At 40.6% G+C, this 19819-nt stretch overlaps 1 protein-coding gene across 2 annotated transcripts in view; it reads right to left on the minus strand.

Moving 5' to 3' along the window:
* Window positions 1–1247: 1247 nt before the first annotated feature.
* Window positions 1248–19819, minus strand: part of VSTM4 (V-set and transmembrane domain containing 4) — a 91501-nt gene continuing 72929 nt past the window's right edge. The window contains exon 8 of one of the 2 annotated variants that reach the window (XM_011234679.3): window positions 1248–2786. In XM_011234679.3, coding sequence (XP_011232981.2) covers window positions 2661–2786 — 126 coding nt within the window. In that variant the 3' untranslated portion in view covers window positions 1248–2660. Of the gene's footprint in view, window positions 2787–17241; window positions 19404–19819 lie in introns of those variants that run through there. The other variant, XM_034662851.1, reaches the window with a different exon arrangement.

Below are 19819 nucleotides of genomic sequence, written 5' to 3' on the forward strand. Positions count from 1 at the left end.
ATTTGATATATTTCCCCTTACTTATCTTTAGAAATGTAAGGCATGGTTCGTGATTTATTTGATAGAGAATAAATGAGTAGACCCACGTTTTAAGTTTACTATAACAATAATGTCAAGATTTATCATGCCAAAGAAACACCAGGGACAGGTCATCCATTGCTTCTAGTTCTGAGCATAACTGGGATGGTTTGCTTCTGGAGAGAGCGGTGGGATGAGTTCTGCTTGGATGTGGACGGTACCTTCCAAGATTCCCTCAGAAAGCATTTTCAGGAGGGGGGTGGTGGCCTGGCAGGCTCCTTTTATACTCCATGTCCAGCTGGTCCCTCAGTCACACAGCATAGCGTGGATTTGTGCAGCTATGACCAGAATGTTGCCGGAAACGTCTGAGCGGACTCTACGACCATGACCTGTTAGACTAACCTGCAGCTACCACCTCTTAGAGGCTTGTGCCCCTCTGGTGACACGTGTTTATGTCCACATTGGATGGCCCTAACCCCCTCTGAATTTAAGGAGAGGGTTTGAGAGTGATTGAAGTTCAGTTTGGTTCTGCAGAAGCCCCCGGGCTCCCTACCCTCTTGCCTGTCCCCACAATCTTCTCTTCACGTGCCCCACTCTCCACCCCCACCTGGCACCCCCGCGACCCCACTAGCCTGTATGGCTCCTCGTGCAAATGAAGAAATCACCCTCCTTTCTCAAAGCACCACTGAACCACACTCTGCTGGAACACTGCCGTGATAAAATAGGATACGCTGCCCATGGTAATTATGACATGAATTGTGTGCCAACCATATATTCTGCGCCCCTAAAAGATGCTCTGGGAAGTTCCAGTAATTCCTTCCAAGTGGTATTTCTTCCTCAAAAGCTGTGTGGTTTATTCACTATCTTTGAAATTTGGCAGAGAGGAAGGGAATGGTACGGGTATAGGCCAGAGAGAATGATTTCTTCTTTGTAAAGTCAGGCTTTTCCTGCTTCTAGAACATACGCCTGCTCCTGGTGGGGAACCTTTCCAATAAACCACAAGAGGTACTCATAAGCTATCATGGGGTCCTTGGGAGTGTTAATATAGAGCCAAGTTCATGGACAGACATTTGCTTTTTGAAGCTATTGTAATGAGAGCCTTACACTGTAAAGAAACGTTCATTCTGAAGCTATGGACTGGGCGTCGCATGAATGTTAACACAGTGTAGTGTGAAGCAATGGACAGTAGCCCGAATCTCGCAGTATTCGTTATCCCATGACAAGAATTCTATGACAGGTTAAGTCATCTTTAATACAAACGTGAGTCTGAGATAATTAGGGAATAAGGAACTCGACCGAGTTCACATCGCTATACAGGGTTATACAGAGGGGCACAACTCACACTCAAGGTTGTGTTTAAAATATATAATTTACCATATATACATGATCCACTACAAAGCTGAACAATTCGTGCAGTGCGCAGTAAATAACCACCCCGAGCGCACCTACACAAGAAGTGTCCTTAACAACACAGTCGACAGGGTGTCTCTCTTCTAGAAGGCCTCCATCTTCAGGGAGATCCTGGATGTTGTATCATCTACACAGAATGACTTCTGCACAGATGTATTTGCCCCGCATCCCTGCCTGAGCCCAACCCAAACACGTGAGAAACCGTGCCGGACATTGAGTCGGGAGAGGCCCTTTACAACAGTAGGGTCTTTAAAACACATTTTTCCAGTTTGGCCTGCACTTCCTACCCCAGGGGAACCAGGCAAAGACTGTGCTCACACACGAGTGGACGTTCAATCAGAGGTGGTAACCTCGGCACACTTCCAAGAGGCCCCCTTCCTACAGTGTGTCCATGGATGGCTAGCTCCCTCCCTTGCTCCTTTGGAAAACAGTGAGTAAGAACTTTCTGGAGAATGTAAGTTTCTAGAGCAATATAGGTCCACCGTGCTGAAGGGGGGAAGTCCTTTAGAATGGTATGCTACTCGCCCTGAGGCCTTGCATGATCACAGGCAGGGAAATGGGCAGTGGTGTATTTAGACAGTGAACTGTTCTCTTCGACATCAAAGTTCCCCGCAATCTGCCTCTGCCCTTAAATCACCAGGGTCAGTGCATCTATTTAAAACAAGAGATGCTATCTTGAGTGACCATTTGCAATAAGCGGTTCGCTCTGCTCAAGGCACCCTAGAAATGTTCTCTGACCTTTTGAAAAACCAGTTAGTACGTATCTACCATCTCATACTTTGGTCTATAATGGCATTTCCCCTAGCTATATACTATGAGCTTGATATCACAAACACAGGAAGAGTACAAGATTAAAATAAGATTTTAAAAAGATTAAAACCCAAAGAAAGGAGAAGAAAACATGAAGGGGTTTGGCTCAGCAGAAAATCTCCTTGGGTGCTCTCAGAATCAGAGTCCACACTGCTCAGGGCTCGGACCAGACACATCCTGTCCTAGGAGATTCGTCCCAAGGGCTGTGGCCCCTACTCTTTGACGGAGAGGAGCCTCATACCTCGTGCGTCATACCTCTCCTCGAAGGCACCTGGGACACCGTTGGAAAGAGGCTCCCCACCACACAGAAGGCACGAGGGAAAATACAAAAATAAGGATTTTGTTTCCAAGGTATCATAAATAACTAGGGTGGCAGGTATTAAATAGGACCACAGAAGAGGACTGCGGAAGAGGACGCCACGTTACAGCTTGTTCTCCTCAAAGAGGATCTGGGCGTAGACGGTGCTGGTGGGGAGGCCTTTGGCAGCTCGGTGGGGTTTGACCAGCTCCAGCTCAGCATAGGTCAGGTTCTCCTCGGCAATCTTCGGCTAGAAGACAGAACACAACACAACTCTAGCTGACCACAGTGAGCTCCGCATCATACCTTCATTCATCAGGTGTGCGTTTTCACTGCATTCTGGGGACCCGAGGGGGAGCAAATGGACAAAAAATTTCCAAGGATAGATAAAACCTAAATAACACAATAATACAGATTTCATTGTCTTCTGAAGAACATTATGCCCTGCAAAGAGACATCATGATTTATTCTTGACACAGAAAGCTAACAATAGGGGCGCCTGGGTGGCTCAGCTGTTAAGTGTCTGCCTTTGACTCAGGTCATGATCCCAGGGTCCTGGGATCCAGCCCCGCATCGGGCTCTCTGCTTGGCCTGCTTTAGGGACTCACACTCCCCTTGCTTGTGTTCCTTCTCTCTCGCCGTCTCTCTCTGTCAAATAAATAAAAATAAAATCTTAAAAAAGAAAAAAAAAAGGTAACAAAAAAATGATTAAACATTAGGCCACAAAGTAAACTCTAATTCTGAAAATAATGTTAACAAACAGTTTCTCTCTTTTTAAAAAAAAAGATTTTATTTATTTATTTGAGAGAGAGAGCGAGCTCAAGAGCAGGGAGGGGCAGAGGGAGAGAATCTTAAGCAGACTCCCCACTAAGTGTGGGGTCCAACTCAGGGCTTGATCCCATGACCCTAAGATCATGATCTAAATGGAAATCAAGAGTTGGAAGCTTAACCAACTGAGCCACCCAGTCATCCCACTAACAGTTTCTGACCAAAAGGAAAAAAATAAAATAAAAGATAGAGACAGAAACAAAAAATTCTACAAATTAATAACAAAATTAGAATGACACCACCTAGACATTTTCTTGAATGACTTAACAGGTACAAAACTAAAGCTCTGGAATATCTTGATAATGATGAAAAAGAAAATATTACTTGCTAGAACCCAAAGAATGCAGTACTCACAGAAAAATCATAGTCGTAAATATTTATATTAATAATATGAATTAAATGGATCAAGCACCCAATTAAAGAAGTTAGAAAAGAACAAAATAAATGGGAAAAAAGTAGAAAGACCAGTAAAATTAAAACCAGACTGTATGAATCAGAAAGCAGAACAACAGTAGAATTATAAAAAGACCCAAAAGCTTGTGTTTAGAAAACACCAATACAACAAATAAACTGAAAAATAAACTAATCAAGATAAAAAGGGGAAAAAGCCCAAATGAATAAAATAGGAAATGAGGAAGGGGATATAATGTAAATAAATTTTTTAAATTAAAAAAAAAACTACTTTGCTCAACTCATTGTCCCACATTTTGCAATACAGTATAAAATAGGTAATGTTCCAAAAAGTATAAATTATAAAGATTAACTCCAGAAAATATGAATGTACTAATTATCATCAAAAAAAAGGTAGAAAAGGAAAGGAAAAGAAAAGAAAGAAAAGAAGGGAAGGAGGGAAGATGGGAGGGAGGAAGGAAGGAAATATTGCCAAAGAGGTCTTTCTTAAAAACACTAGGCCAAGGCATCTTTATAGGAAACTTTCTACAAGAAATTCCTTTAAGGAAAAGATAATTCCGGTATAATTAAACTGATCCAGAACATTAAAAGAAGAAAAACTTCACGTATTTTAAAACAATCTCATTTATCAATGTACAGTTTAAATCAGATTTACTCAGAATGAGGAGGCACTTTATAAGGCAGATAACTGTGTTCCAGGAATGCAAAGATGGTTCAATATTAGAAAACTCTCCCAATACAATCAATGATAGCCATAGATGCAAACAACAATATGGTTATCTCTCTAGATGCTGGAAAGGCATTTAGTAAAATTTTAAAAAAATGTTTTTGTTAAAAACAACTTTTGAATGAAGCAGGCATAGATGTATATTTCCCTGCCATGATTGAGGAACATAATTAAGATAAAGAACCATGGGTTATGAGATTGAGAAATGTACCCTCAATTCTTACACTCTGAAGGGTTTTAATCAGGAAAGGATGCTGTATTTTGTCAAATGCTTTTTCTGCATCAATTGAGAACGGAGTGATGTCAGCATCACAGCAGCAGAAGCCATCCCTTTTTTCTCTCCTCTTCGATGTACAACTAGTCGGACATCCGTAATCAAAAAGAAAAGCACCTCTGCACGGTATCCCAGGACACCCAAGAACTCTGTCCGTCTGTGCACCTGAAGGGTGGACCGGACTGCAGAGGGAGGGTGGTGGTGGTGGAGCCAGCAGTGTCACGGGCGGTGATGGCAGAGAAGGTGTGGCTGCATTTGAAGTAGTGGCAGAGCCACTTCTCTTCAAACACCATGAAAAATCACAGTAATATGAAAACAATCACAGTAACATGCTATCACGAAAATAAAAGACAATTTTCCAGCAGCCAAACCCAAAGTCATGGAATATCATAACCTAATTGATAATTTAAAATACTTGTTGTAAAGAAGTTCAATGAGCCACAAGAAAACTCAGGAAGACAATGCAGTGATCTCAGTAATAAAGCTAATAAACAGAAGGAATACTTGACCAAAGAGAGTGAAGTTCCAGAACAGAACCAAACAGAAATTCTGGAGCTAAAGAACTCAATAAATGAGATGAAGAATGCCCTAGAATGTACTGGAAATACAGCAGATCGTATGGAAGAGAGAATTAGTAAGCTCAAGGACAGAAATACAGAAATGATTCTGGTGGAAGAGAAGAGAGACCTAAAGTTTTCAATAGTGAAGAAACTATGTGAATCATCTGATTCCATTAGAAAAGCCAACATGAGAATAATGGGTATCACAGAAAGAAGAGAGAGGGGAAGGGAAGAGAGCCTATTTAAAGAAATATGAGCTGACAACTTCCTATTCCTGGGGAAGGAACTGGATATACAAGTCCACAAAACTAATAGAACACCTTAATATCTCAATGCAAAAAGACCTTCTCCAAGACACATTATATTAAAACTATCAAAAGTCAAGAATAAAGACTTTTAAAAACAGCCAAGGGGGAAAAAAGACAGTAACCTACAAAGTACCCCTGTTAGGCTATCAGCAGATTTCTCAGCAGAAACGCCACAGGCCCAGGGAGAGAGGAATGATATTTTTGAACTGAAAGATAAAAACTGTCAGCCAAGAGTATTTGGCAAAGTTATCCTTCAGAAATAAAGAAGAAATAAAGGTTTTCCAAAACAAAAGCTGAGAGAGCTCACCACCACTAGACCTGCCTTACAAGAAATGTTGAAAGGAGCTCCTCAAGCTGAAATGAAAAGACGGAAGTACACAAAACTCTGATTAAGGCGATACATAGAACTAGAGTATAATAACTCTTCTTTAGAATAGCGTATTAACTCCTTAGCCACAGCATAAAGGCTAAAGGAAAAGAGCATTAAAGACATTAAAGATAACTATAGTTACTACAACTTGGTAACAAAATCACAGTATAAAAAGGGATCATTTGTGACATCAAAAATATAAAAGGGGAACAGTAAAAGAATGGAGGCTTTATAGGCCAGTCAAGATAACTTGCTATCAGCAGAAAAAGGACTATGTTATCTATGAAATGTTTTGTGTAAACCTCATGGCGATCAAAAAGCAAATATCTAAAGCATAGACACAAAACATTAAAAAAAGGAGAGGGAGGGGACTGTGCCAACAGCCATGAAAAACCATCAACTTACAAAAGTAGACAGAAACAGAAGGAAAAAGAGACAATGGAGAGACAACATAACCAGAAGGCAAAGGATGAAATGGAAGCAGTAAACACTTACATACCAATAATCACCCTGATTGTGAATGGATTGAACTCACCCATCGAAAGACACAAGTGGCTGGATATATAAAAAATAAGACCCAACTAAATTCTGCCTATGGGAGACTCATTTCAGCTTTAAAGTTATACATAGGCTTAAAGTGAAAAAAATGGAAGATGTTACTCCAAACAAGCAGAAATGAAAAATTAGGCATAACCATACTTATATTAGACAAAATAGGCTTCAAGCCAAAAAGAGTAACCAGAGAAAAAGATCATTACATAATGATAAAGGGGTCAATACATCAAGCAGATATAACAATAGTAAATATATATGCTCCCAACAACTAAGCAATGAAATTAAGTATATATTAACTATATTAAGTAATTAATATTATTTAAGCATACATGTATACTATATATTAAGTCATTAATAAAAGTAATTAAGTAATTAATAAAAGATCATAAGGGACAAATAGACAATAATACAATAATTGTAGGGGACTTCAATACCCCACTATCAGCAATGGATAGACCATTCAGACAGAAAATCTACAATGAAATGTTGAAATTGAAACATACTTTAGAGCACATGGAGTTAACAGACATATACAGAACATTCCCCCCAATAGCAGCAGAATACACATTTTCTCAAGTGCACATGGGACATTCTCCAGGATAGATCATGTTAGTCCACAAAACTAACCTTAGGAAATTTAAGAAGACTGAAATCGTAACAACTATCTTCTCTGACCACGTGGTATAAAACTAGAAATCAACAAGAGGAAAGTGAGAAGATCTAAAAATATGTGGAAACTAAACAACACATTTCTAAACCACCACTGGATCAAAGAAGAAATCAAAAGAGAAATAAAAAATTATCTCAAAACAAATGAAAACAAAAACATAACATCAAGTACAGTGGGATATATCAAAAGCAGATCTGAGAGTTATTGTTTATAACAATAACTGCATATATTAAGAAATTAGGAAGATCTCAAACAACCCAATTTTACACCATAAGGAACTACAAAAAGAAAACAAACCGAGCCCAAAGTTATCAGAAAGAATTAAAAAGTAAGGATCAGCATGGAAATAAATGAAATAGAAACCAGAAATATAATAGAAAGAATCAGTGAAACTAAGAGCTGGTTCTTTGAAAAGATAAACAAAATTGACAAACCTTAAGCTAGACTAATTAAAGAAAAATAGAGAAAACTCAAATAAAAAAATTAGAAATGAAAGGGAAGACTTTAGAACAGATACTACAGAAATACACAGAGTCATGAGACTACTATGAACCATTGTATGCCAAAAAATTACATAATTGAGAATAAATGTTTACATTTCTAGAAACACACCACCTAAGAAGACTGAATCAGGAAGAAACAGAAAAGCTAAAGAGTAGCTTGAGCTAACTGTAAAGAGATCGAATCAGTAATAAAATACTCCCAACACAAAAAGCTTCAAGACCAGACAGCTTCATTGGAAAATTCTACCATACATGTAAAGAACAATTAATACCAATCCTCTTCAAACTCTTCTAAAGTATCCAGGAGGAGGGAATGCTTCCAAACTCATTCGGTGAGTTCCTCATCACTTTGATACAAAAACCAGACAGGGATATCACAAGAAAAGAAACTATAGACTAATATCCCTGATGAATATAGATGCAAAAATTCTCAAAATAATGTTAGCAAATCAAATTCATGAACATATTAAAAGGATTACACACCATGACCAAGTGGAATTTATTCCTGAGATTCAAGGACGGTTCAACACACAAATCAATAAATGTAATTCACCACGTCAATAAAATGAAAGATAAAAATCACATGTTCATGTCAATAGATAGAGAAAAAGCATCTGGCGAAATACAACATCCTTTTATGATAAAAAACTTTAATAGACTAGATATAAAAGTAACATACAAAAGGCCATATATGACAAATCCACAGCTAACATTATACTTAATGGAGAGAAACTGAAAGTGTTTTCCTCAAGATCAGGAACAAGGCAAGGATGCCCACTCTCACCACTCTTATTCAATATAATACTGGAAGTCCAAGCTAGAGCAATTAAGCAGGACAAAAAAATAAAAGGCATTCAAATCAGAAGGGAAGAAGTAAAATTGTTATTGTTTGCTGATGACATGATCCCTACATATAGAATATCCCAAAGAATTAGTAAAAAACCTATATCAGAAGAGAGGCAGGAAACAAAACCAATATATAGAAATTAACTGCACTCCTTTGCACTGAAGATGAAGCACCTGAAAAACAAATAAGGAAAATGAACCCATTCATAATAGCATCAAAAAAAATACCTAGGAATAAAATTAACCAAGTGAAAGATCATACAATGAAAATTACAAAACTTTGCTGAAAGAAATTGAAGAAGACACAAACAAATAGAAAGATATCCCATGTCATGGATTGGAAGAATTAATATCGCTAAGGTGGCCATACTACCCAAGGCCATCTACAGATTCAACACAATCCCCATGAAAGTACCAAAGGCATTCTTCACAGAAATAAAAGAAACAATCCCAAACTTTGCGTGGAACCACAAAAGATCCCAAATAGCCAAAGCAATCTTAAGAAAAAAGAACAAAGCCAGTAGTATTATGCTTCCAGATTTCAAACTATAGTACAAAGCCACACTATGGTACTGGCACAAATATAGACACATCAGACAACTGAAAAACCCTAGCATCTATGGTCAACTAATATTTGACAAAGGAGACAAGAACACCATAGTGAAAGGATAGTCTCTTCAACAAATGGTGCTAGGAAAATTGGAGAAACACATACAGAATAATGAAATTGGACCACCAACTCACGAAAACTAACTTGAAATGGAATGAAATAGAAGTCCTAGAAGAAAACATGTGGAAAAAGCTCATTGATATTGGTCTTGGAAATTTATTTTTTCTTTTGGAAATAACACCAAAGGCACAAACGACAAAAGAAAATATTAACAAATGGTACTATATAAAACCAAAAAGCTCCTACCGTCTGAGTCTTTTCATTTTGTTAATTGTTTCTTTTGCTCGGTAGGAGCTTTTTGGTTTTATATAGTACCATTTGTGCAGAGGGGAGGGGGGTGGGGGAATGGGATAGACTGGTGATGGGTAGTAAGGAGGGCACGTATTGCATGGTGCACTGGGTGTTATACGCAACTAATGAATCATCGAGCTTTACATCGGAAGCCGGGGATGTACTGTATGGTGACTAACATAATATAATAAAAAATCATTAAAATAAAAAAAATTTTAAAAAAAGAAAGAAGTCATTCAGCAAAAAAAAAAAAAAAAAATGAAAAGACAACCTATAGAATGGGAGAACTTTTTTCCAAACTATATTAATGGATGAGGGGTTGAAATATTCAAATAATATCCAAAATATATAAAGAATTCCATCAACTCAATAACAAAACAAAACAAAACAATCCAATTTAAAAATGGGCAAAAGAATTAGACATTTTTCCAAAGAGGACATCATAATGGCCAATAGACAAAGGAAAAGATTCGCAACATCACTCATCATCAGGGACCTGCAAATCAAAACCACAATGAGATATCACCTCACACCTGTGAGAATGGCTATCATCAAGAAGACAAGAAACCACAGGAGCTGGTAAGGATGTGGGAAAACCCTTACACATTGCTGGGAAGAATGTAAATTGGTCCAACCACTATGGAAACAATATGGCGGTTCCTCAAATATTAAAAATAGACGTACTATATAACCCAGCAATTCCACTTCTGGGTATATCCCCCCAAAAAAACCCCAAAAAACAGGACTTCAATGAGTCGTATGCAAGCCCATTGAATTGCAGCACGGTTCACAAAGCCAAGATATGGAAACAACCCAAATGCCCATCGATGGATGAATGGATAAAAAAGATGTGCTGCATATAGACAATGGAATAGTATTCAGCCATGAGGAAGGAAGACATTCTCCCATTCGTGACAACACAGATAGACCTGGAGCACATTATGCTAAGACAAGTGAGACGGAGAAAGACAAGTACTGCATGATATTACTTGTATGTGGAATCGAATAGTTAAACCTATAAAAAACAGTAAGATGGTGGTTATCAGAGGGGACTGAGAGGCATCAAATACAAGTGATGGTGCCTAAGGGTACAAACTTGTAACAAGCAGTAATAAGACACTGAGATCTAATGCACAGGATAATGCATGTAGACAATAATATTGTATTATAATTATGTGCATGTATAATTATGTAATGTGATGAACATCGCTACATTGGCAATCATATTACAATATGTAAATGTATAAAAATAGCATATGTATACCTTAAACTTATTAAAAAGAATAACTGGTAATCCAATTCTAGTGATATTAATATCTAAGGCTGTAATAATTAAAACACTGTGTTACTGGCAAAGGAATACACCTGTATGCCAATGAAACTGATGAGAAAGTCTAGAAACGAACCCCAAATTATAAAATAAATTATTATTTTGCAATAAATAGTGTCAAGACACTTGGGTAGCCATTTGAAAACAAAAATCATATCCCTTCATCATTCTTTACACCAGACAAATTCCGGCTAAATTTCAAATTTTAATGTGGAAAATAAATTCATAAAAAGTGCTGGAAGAATGTGTGGGGACATTTTTTTAAAATAACCTCAGTGTATAGAAGGTATTTTACAGAATAACCCAGGATCGATACAAAAAAGATATGAACACCTTCATGCCATAGACAGTGAAATATTTCCTAAATAAAGTCAAAGGATAATTTAAAAATGAAGAAAATATTTGCAACTCATATCAAAGGCCCTACAGTTCAACAAAGATAATGGCCAATAATCCATGAGAAAATTAAGCAAAGAACAACAGACAGGACCAGATAGTTCACAGGAAAGGAAATTACAAAGACTCTTACACACAAATGAGACTCAACCTCTAGGAATAAGAGAATCAGGATTTAAAATCAGATATCACTATTTGTCTTTTACGTTAACAAACATTAAAAGAGAAAAGGTGCCAAAAGAAACAGAAGAAACAGGTCCTCTTGCATATCGTTAGTGGAGGTGTTTGCTGGTACAAGCAAAGATCCGGAAACACTTCAATGAACATCAGCAGGAGACTGGTGTATTTGTACAACGGGTATATGGTGCAGTCTTTAAAAAGAATGATGGAACCATACGTGTACTGTATGTTTTCCTATCATTTGGGTAAATATGTGTGCATGTATCTTATGTGCTTAGAAAGCCCTTGGAACCTGCTTGGGAAATCAAGCACCTGGTACCCATCCATCTTGCCCTCCGGTGACGTCACCTGGATGGCCGAAGGGAGACATACAATTTAGCGTGTAGATGTGTTGATACCTTTCACATTTTCTTGTAGGCACATGTATTTAAACAACACATTAGTTAATTTTAAGTCATCATCAGAAAAATAAAAGTCAGGCACTAATTTACAGTCATAAAGACACATGACTTAGCAACCTGCTTTTCGTTTTTGTTTCTTGGCTTTGGTTGTGTTGTTTTGCTTTGATTTCTGATTTTTCGTGCTTCCACCTTGGTTATCTTGCCAAGATTCAGGACAAGTAAATCATTCACATTCAATTTAACGTTCTTAAAAAGAATGCCTAAAGCAAAAAGTCCCTTTTCTTTTGAAATGGAACATCATAATAGAGGCAGGAAGCAAGAGACAGAGAGAGTTCCTAACTCCTACAGCCAGTAAATTGCCAAGCGACCTTCACAAACTGGCCATTTTTAAATTTCGAAGGACATTTAGAGGGATGAGAGCCTCCTGTTTTTCTTCTGACATCAGACGTCTTTACACTGCTTCTTAGTTGTCCATATATTCCAAGCCAACAAAAATCCCGTTTACATCTTGCCTTTCAGTTTAATTACATTTCACATTATAATGATTCCATTTAGAAATGCCATGTGTCCTCACATAAGCGCGCAAAACCCAACTCATGTAAATTTTAGAACCAGGATTTATGAAATCATATTGTCCAGGTGTTTTATTACATTACCTTGAAATTGCATTGTTTTCTAGTGTAGATTATCTGTTTATTCTTAAGTTATTCCATTACGTTTGGATATGAAAAATAACACTAGCTTTCTCAATACAGGTCACCAGGCTGGCTGGGCTGATGTGTTGTTTTCATACATTTTTACGATGTTCCCACAGTAAACATAATTCAATAAAGCCAAAGCACACTAAATAAATAACTGCATCTAGAAAAGCAATAAAAACAAATAAAATTAGTATTTTCATAAGTGGGAAGGTACTTCAATTACTGCTACAAGCCAACAACCCACCATAAAATGTGTAGAATCATTTCCCTTATGCATATTTCTGGGATATAATAATTTGATTGAAGATATGAGGCAGCACACAGGAGGCTCCGAATTGCGAAGTGTATACAGTTTCTAACAGAAGATGCATAATGTCGGTCCTTGACACCTTTAAAGAACCTGTTGTTTTTCCGGCGTGCACACTGGGCTGTCACCATCAACCATGTGCTTAATTACATTTCCTGGCTTGTTTAACTGGAAACAAATTCCTAATGGCCAAGGCGGTAAATGCAGACTCCTCACCAGTTCTCACCAAGCCGCCTTGTTTTTGCCCGGATGCTTTAGTGGAAGGTTCAGGGCAGAAGCAGCTTAGAGCAAATGATCAGAGTCATCCATTATTGGTGAAACTATAGAACTGGCAGTAAAACCAGGAGCCAGGACAGCACGTAAAGGGTGAAATGGGCAATGCGATGGGGCACCGCCGGGGTGAGGACCCTGCAGTGGGTCCTCAAGACCCCATCCTACTCACAGAAGTATATGGGCACTCCAGGGTACAACCTTCAGTGATCTCGAACGGGCTGTTCACACCTTGCAAGTGCTTCAGACTGCTCGCAGACACAAAAGAAACTCCTGGAAGCAGGATTTCCAGGCCTTGGACGCTTAGGTCTGATGTTGCTGTATTCACTGGACAGCAGGAGCAGGAAGAAACGGGAAGGAGGGGAGGTGGACCAACGGCTGGGAGGGTCAGACAGGGTCCTTTAGAAAAGGCCCTAGAACTTTCCAAACATGTGAGAAGCAACTGCCCCATTTCCTCTTTCCCAGGACTGTTTGGTTTTATTTTCTTTTCCCCCTCAGCCTACAGACCCCTGGTCAGTTTCTCCATTCTTCCATAAGGGTCTGGTGTTTGTGATCCACTGCTTGGGATCTTGTCTGTTCTACCCTCTTCACTTTATGTACCTGTAATCTCACTTCTGATACATTTCCTCCCAGCCGAGGGAGAATCCATTCCTCAGTCCGGAAGAGGATTCGATAAGCAAGAGGGGATGGAGATTCACATACAGATACATGTTGATGCATCAAAGAAAGGTTGGAATGGAATTCTGAAAAAATCTTCTCTTGGTTGGTGGAAAGGTTCATGGGGAGGAGGCAAGGAGACCGGCCCTGAGGCCATCATCCTGTGGCTGCCGGCAGAGCATGGCTGCAGGGCACTTTGGACCAGACTTCAAATGTCAGCTGTGTGACCCTTCTGCTGTCCTTAAGGACCTCACAGATCCCACACTTGAACTCAACTGCTCACTGACCACCACTGAGCCAGATTAAACTCCCACATAGCACAACTTCCCCTCGGAAGGCTTCAGAAAGCATTAGCACACATGCCAGCTTTTTCATGCAGTGATGGAACCTTCTGGACTCTAGGTGTAACAAGGTCAGTATGCAGTGAAATGTCAAGTCTTCAATGGCCCATCCTTCTGTTCTGCCAGTGGTGAGACATTCACCTGCAGACGACACCCCCTGGGCTGGACCTCCCACTTCCAATTTAAGTGCTTCTTTCCCCCAGTTTTGGAGTATTGATTATGGAACGTGGCTCTATGGAGAAGGATTTACTCGCTACGGCTCACACTAGAAAAGTCAACCCCCAAGAATCCAGAAGTTGTGCACCTGTTGGGGACACACCGCACTTCAAGGTCCTCATTGGTAGTTTGAGTATTTCATGCTAGGACTTAAGCCAAAACTTAACATTCCTACCAGGAGAGAGAGAAAGAGAGAGGGAGAGAGAGGTTGATTGAACATTCTCTGCAGACTCCTGCAAAACAACACTTTCTCATAGTGATCACTGCTGGGTGTGCACGCTGAATTAAGTTGCAGGAATAAAAGAAAAATGGAATTGCAGCCACTGCAAGTTCTCCGATGTCAGAAGTTCAATTGGGGAATAGCATTATCTGAGCAAAAGATCAATAACCAGGACATGGGGATGTTTATGCTAACGTCACCTTAGAGTTAAAAAATGTGATTGCAGTTCTACCGACTTGCACTATCAGGAATCTATTTACCCAAGAGAGAATTACATATTATCGAGGGCAGACTTCCTCTTCCCCCTTCAAGATAAGTGCTCATTTTTTATTCAACAGAGGAGTACCTAGTAAAACAAATTCTCCCCTCACGACGCGCGCGCACACAGGCACACACACACACACACACACACACACACACACGACTACGGCCACCGAGGAGCTGGAGACCGTGCAAACGGTGAGGCTCTATTTGATGGAGGGCCCTTGATGGTATCCGTAGGTCCAAACTCGGGAAAGAAAACTATGTCGTAGTTCTTACTGGTCCAGTTAGAATCGGCGTGCCTTGGATACGAACTTGACTAAATTTTGAGTTCCACAGGTCTGCCCATGGGCATACTCTGCTTTGGCCAGGCTGTGCGGCAGGTGGCAAAAGACCTTTTTTTTTTTTTAAGATTTTATTTATCTATTTATTTTAGGGATAGAGAGAGAGGAGGGGGAGGAGCAGAGGGAGAGAGACAAGCAGACTCTGTGCTGAGTGCAGAGCCCAATGCGGGGCTTGATCCCACGACCCTGACATCATGACCTGAGCCAAAATCAAGAGTCAGAGGCTTAACCGACTGTGCCACCCAGGCGCACCTGGCAACAAGACTCTTGATTAGAGATGTCCACTGGACAGGTGGGAATAGGAAGCTAAGCGGTGAAAGGGTAGAACTAGAGAAGGCCAGGGGAATTTTCTGAGTAATTGCTGGAGCCACATGCCAGGTCTACTCACTATCTCCTTAGAGGTGAGATCACTGGTCCACTAGGACCTCTGGCTTCAGCAGCATGACTGATACCAGAATCCTCACTCCCAGGTGAGGGCTGAAATTCAGCTGCACTCCCCAAATTCAGCATGCAGCTGTGACTGCTGACATGGGTGCCTCTTGACACTGTGAGCCAGGGTGTAGCGACCAGGACCCTTGGTCATCACACAGGGAGCACAGGTACTCTCTGAGGCACAAAATGCCTACTTTCTCTGTTGCTTCAGAAGTCCATAAACCTTGGGATTATATCTACCCAAATTCCTACCCCATGCCTGGCTTTCACATGATTATTCAGTAACTGATGGCCAATGAACCAGTGTTCTCTATTTCTTTGGAAGGATTAGAAAAGATCTGGAACTCAGGAGAGAAGTTTTGGATGGAAATTAAGATTTCAAAGTTCTATCCAGGTTTTTGGCACCGTGAGCTGGATGAAGTCACTTGGAACTCTTGAGCAGAGCAAATTCGCATCATGCTCTTGACTCTGGAGAATTCAAAGGATGTTTAGCAAAGCGCGTTCCCAGAATGAATATGACATGATGGAAAGTCACATGCCCCTGGCTAATTGCTCTGAGGACACACAGAGGTGACCAGCTATAGAACCCACTAAAGCCATGCACAGAAAAGGCCCAAGGCTTTACAAGTCATCAGACAGATGGAGGTCTCTAGATTTCACCAATGTATATTTGGAAGCTAAAATGTGATTATAGATAAAGCTCTTGGGGAGGGTCCTGACACATGAAACTTTTCATAGTGGCACAGTGATAGCGGTGATTAGCTCCATGATCTAATACAGACACTCATTTTCTCTTCCCTATGGACCATAGATGTATGTTTTCCCAGCTTTCTTCCAAAAGTACTTTTACTGGCAATATTATTCAAAAGAATATTTATGTTTAGAAAAAGAGAGTGTTTGGTTATCTCCTTCTATGGAGGAGTCCGCTCTGAGAATCTTCCATTTTGAACCCTCAGTCTTCCAATCAACTGCAATCTTTAACGGTATGCCTCATCAGCTGTCTGGGGCTCAAGGGTCTACCTAGTGGTACTTAAGAGCATAGATTCTCAGAGACAGAAGGACTGCCATTTACCATCTGTGTGACCTTGGGCAAGTTTCTGAGTTTCTCTGTGCCGCCATCTCCTTGCCTGACACACCTCACCTCTGAGACTCATGATAGTACCTATCCCACAGGGTTATTTTGAGGATTAAATGCATTAATACATGTAATGTACTTAGAAAATTACCTTGTGGGTAAATAGTAAATACTACACAAGTGTTCACTTATTATTATTACTGTAATTTTTATTATAGAGTACAGACAAGTGTTGTTTTGAAAATTGTTCTGTTTGAAACACTTAGAGGCAGAGAGAAGACAACACTCCAAGATCATTTGGAAAACACCACCTGCCAGATTTTGATGGATGCCATTGGATCTCAGGCCAGTGCCAAATAAATCCAGTGAGATATATATATATATATATATATACTTTTTTTTAATATAGTGGTAAAGTTAAACCTTCTAAAAAGATAAGTCAAACCACTCACGGCCCTGCACAAAATTCTCCAATGGTTTCTTACTACACTTAGAATAAAATCTGGAGTCCCGGGGGTGCCTGGGTGNTTTAATATAGTGGTAAAGTTAAACCTTCTAAAAAGATAAGTCAAACCACTCACGGCCCTGCACAAAATTCTCCAATGGTTTCTTACTACACTTAGAATAAAATCTGGAGTCCCGGGGGCGCCTGGGTGGCTCAGTCGTTAAGCGTCTGCCTTCGGCTCAGGGCGTGATTCCAGAGTCCTGGGATCGAGCCCCACATCAGGCTTCTCCTCTGGGAGCCTGCTTCTTCCCTCTCCCACTCCCCCTGCCTGTGTTCCCTCTCTCGCTATCTCTCTCTCTGTCAAATAAATAAATAAAATCTTAAAAAAAAAATCTGGAGTCCCTATCAGGACACTGATCCTTCCTGACTTTTTCCCAGGACTCCTCTGACCTCAGTTCACACCACACATCACCCCTGTGGACCAATGCTCCAGCCAGACTGGCCTCCCGGTGTGTGTCATACACGCCTGCACCATACTCCTTGCCCAGAGCCCACCTCAGGGCTTTTGCCTGGGCTGTGCTCTCTGCCTGGAACGTTCTTCCCCCAAATAGCAGTGTGGCTTGCTGCCTCATTTTGTTGGGCCTTTGCTCCAAGGAGGCTCGTCCCCACCAAACACAGTCCCTCCCTCGCTCTTTTGCTCTGCGATCCTGCTCTGCAGAACATGTGTCACTCCTGGGAATTACAAAGTCCTGTTCATTTGTCTTCTCCCACCAGAACCTAGTCATAGCACCTAATACTTAGTGCACCGACAACTATGCAGAAAGTACTCTTATCAGCATCCTCATTTTACACGGGTAGAAACAAGGCACCGAAATGGCAAGCTTGAGGCCAACAGCTAGTCACTGGGGGAGCTGGTGCTAGAGTGAGCGTCTAACCAAACCACTCAGCTCTCCAAAGCACTGACTTTGTCAAACCTCCGTCCAATGGCACGCTGGGAAATTGTGAGCAACTAGTTCTCCCAGAAAAACGTTCTGCTTTATAGCACTGGCTGACTTACATGCACAAATTTCACGATGCCAAAGAAATCTGTTCTCTCTCATGGACGGAAGTGGGCTGGAGCACACCCCTGGCTGTAACTTAGCTTCCAGAAGGTACCTGACCCAGGTGCTAGCTTGGCACATAGGGGACAGTCAGTGCACATGTTTACATGATTGACTGAATGAGTTCAAGACAAAATGAAAAAAAACCAGTCTGACACTGCATTAAAAACCTTCCTTTAAATATGCTGGGGCCTCAGGAATCCAGCGAGCAGATGCTTTTGGATATCATGAGCAGAACCATCTTTCTTCTCTTTTGGCCTATCTAGGGTTTCCATGTGGACATTCTACCAAGAAGAAGGCTACCTACGTTCTGCTACTTGGAATCACGTAAATCCGCACGTGGCTTTCAATTTCAGAGGTTAAAATATAGATGTATGATGATACCAGATTGATAGATAGATGATAGATAGATAGATAGATAGATAGATAGATAGATAGATAGACAGATGACAGACTGATGAAAGAAATGATGATACCATGACACTTAGCCGTTATTAAAAGAATGGGATGGATCTGTGTGTACTGATGTAGAAATATGAGCCTGATATATTGTTAATGGAAAAACACTTCAATGCATAAACATTTTAAGATCAACCTCATTTTAGGGAAGTTGGCACACATTAATTACTTGTCATAATCTGTAGCCATAACCTACACTGACTGTGGGGTGACTGTTTATACATTTTGGGAATAGAGAGACAGAGATGGATATAAGTTTGTATATACACAGAAAACTGCTTACAGAATATAAGCCAAATAGGAATTTGGCGACTGCAGAGAAATGATAGCCTATGGAAAGAATTTCACTGTCTAATCTTAACAAACGGATATTTGGAACTGCCAGCCCCAATCCGCGCCCCAGTTAGAATCACCACTGCAACTTTCATCATATAAAACCCGCCCAGTGAGGTCAAGACAGAAAACGCTCCGAGACTTGATGGACTAGAACTTTACTGAGTGCTCTCAGTGAGGGACGGCGGAGCCCGGAGCCCAGTGGGAAGGAACAGGGGCCCGAGGCCAAGTGCCTGACCAGACCCTGCACTGCCACTTCCCGGTGGGGGCGCGTGTGCTGGTCCTTACCTCCCTGTGGCTCCCTGCCTCATCGGGGAGACGGACCCAATAGCCATGCTTAGGTCAGGTTGTCCCTGCGTTCCTAGGGACAAGCACCAGGATACCTCCTGCATGGGAAAGTGCCAGGGAAGGTGAAGGGTGTGTGTCAGCACCATGGTCACCAAGTTCTTCACCATCATCACCTTCATCCCATCACCACCATCACCATCACCATCACTAGCATTATGTCATGGACACAATGGACAGGGCACAGACCAAGCGGTAACACCAGACATCAAATCACAGCAGGTATGCTGGCTCATTTGTTGAATTCATACATAACGTGAACAATGGGCACCCATGATTGAATTCGTAGTTTGCAATCTTCATCTTTCTCTGCCTGCTCTAGTCATACACTCACGAGGCTGTGTCTTATTGCCTTTTGGACATCACATGTGCTTGCTGGAATTTATAAATTTGGCTTTTGGGAGTTATAACAATAAATTAGAATTAAATCTGGCTGGGGCATAAAATCCTTTCAATG

This window comes from Ailuropoda melanoleuca, chromosome 6 (genome assembly GCF_002007445.2).
Source record: "Ailuropoda melanoleuca isolate Jingjing chromosome 6, ASM200744v2, whole genome shotgun sequence".
Taxonomy (NCBI): domain Eukaryota; kingdom Metazoa; phylum Chordata; class Mammalia; order Carnivora; family Ursidae; genus Ailuropoda; species Ailuropoda melanoleuca.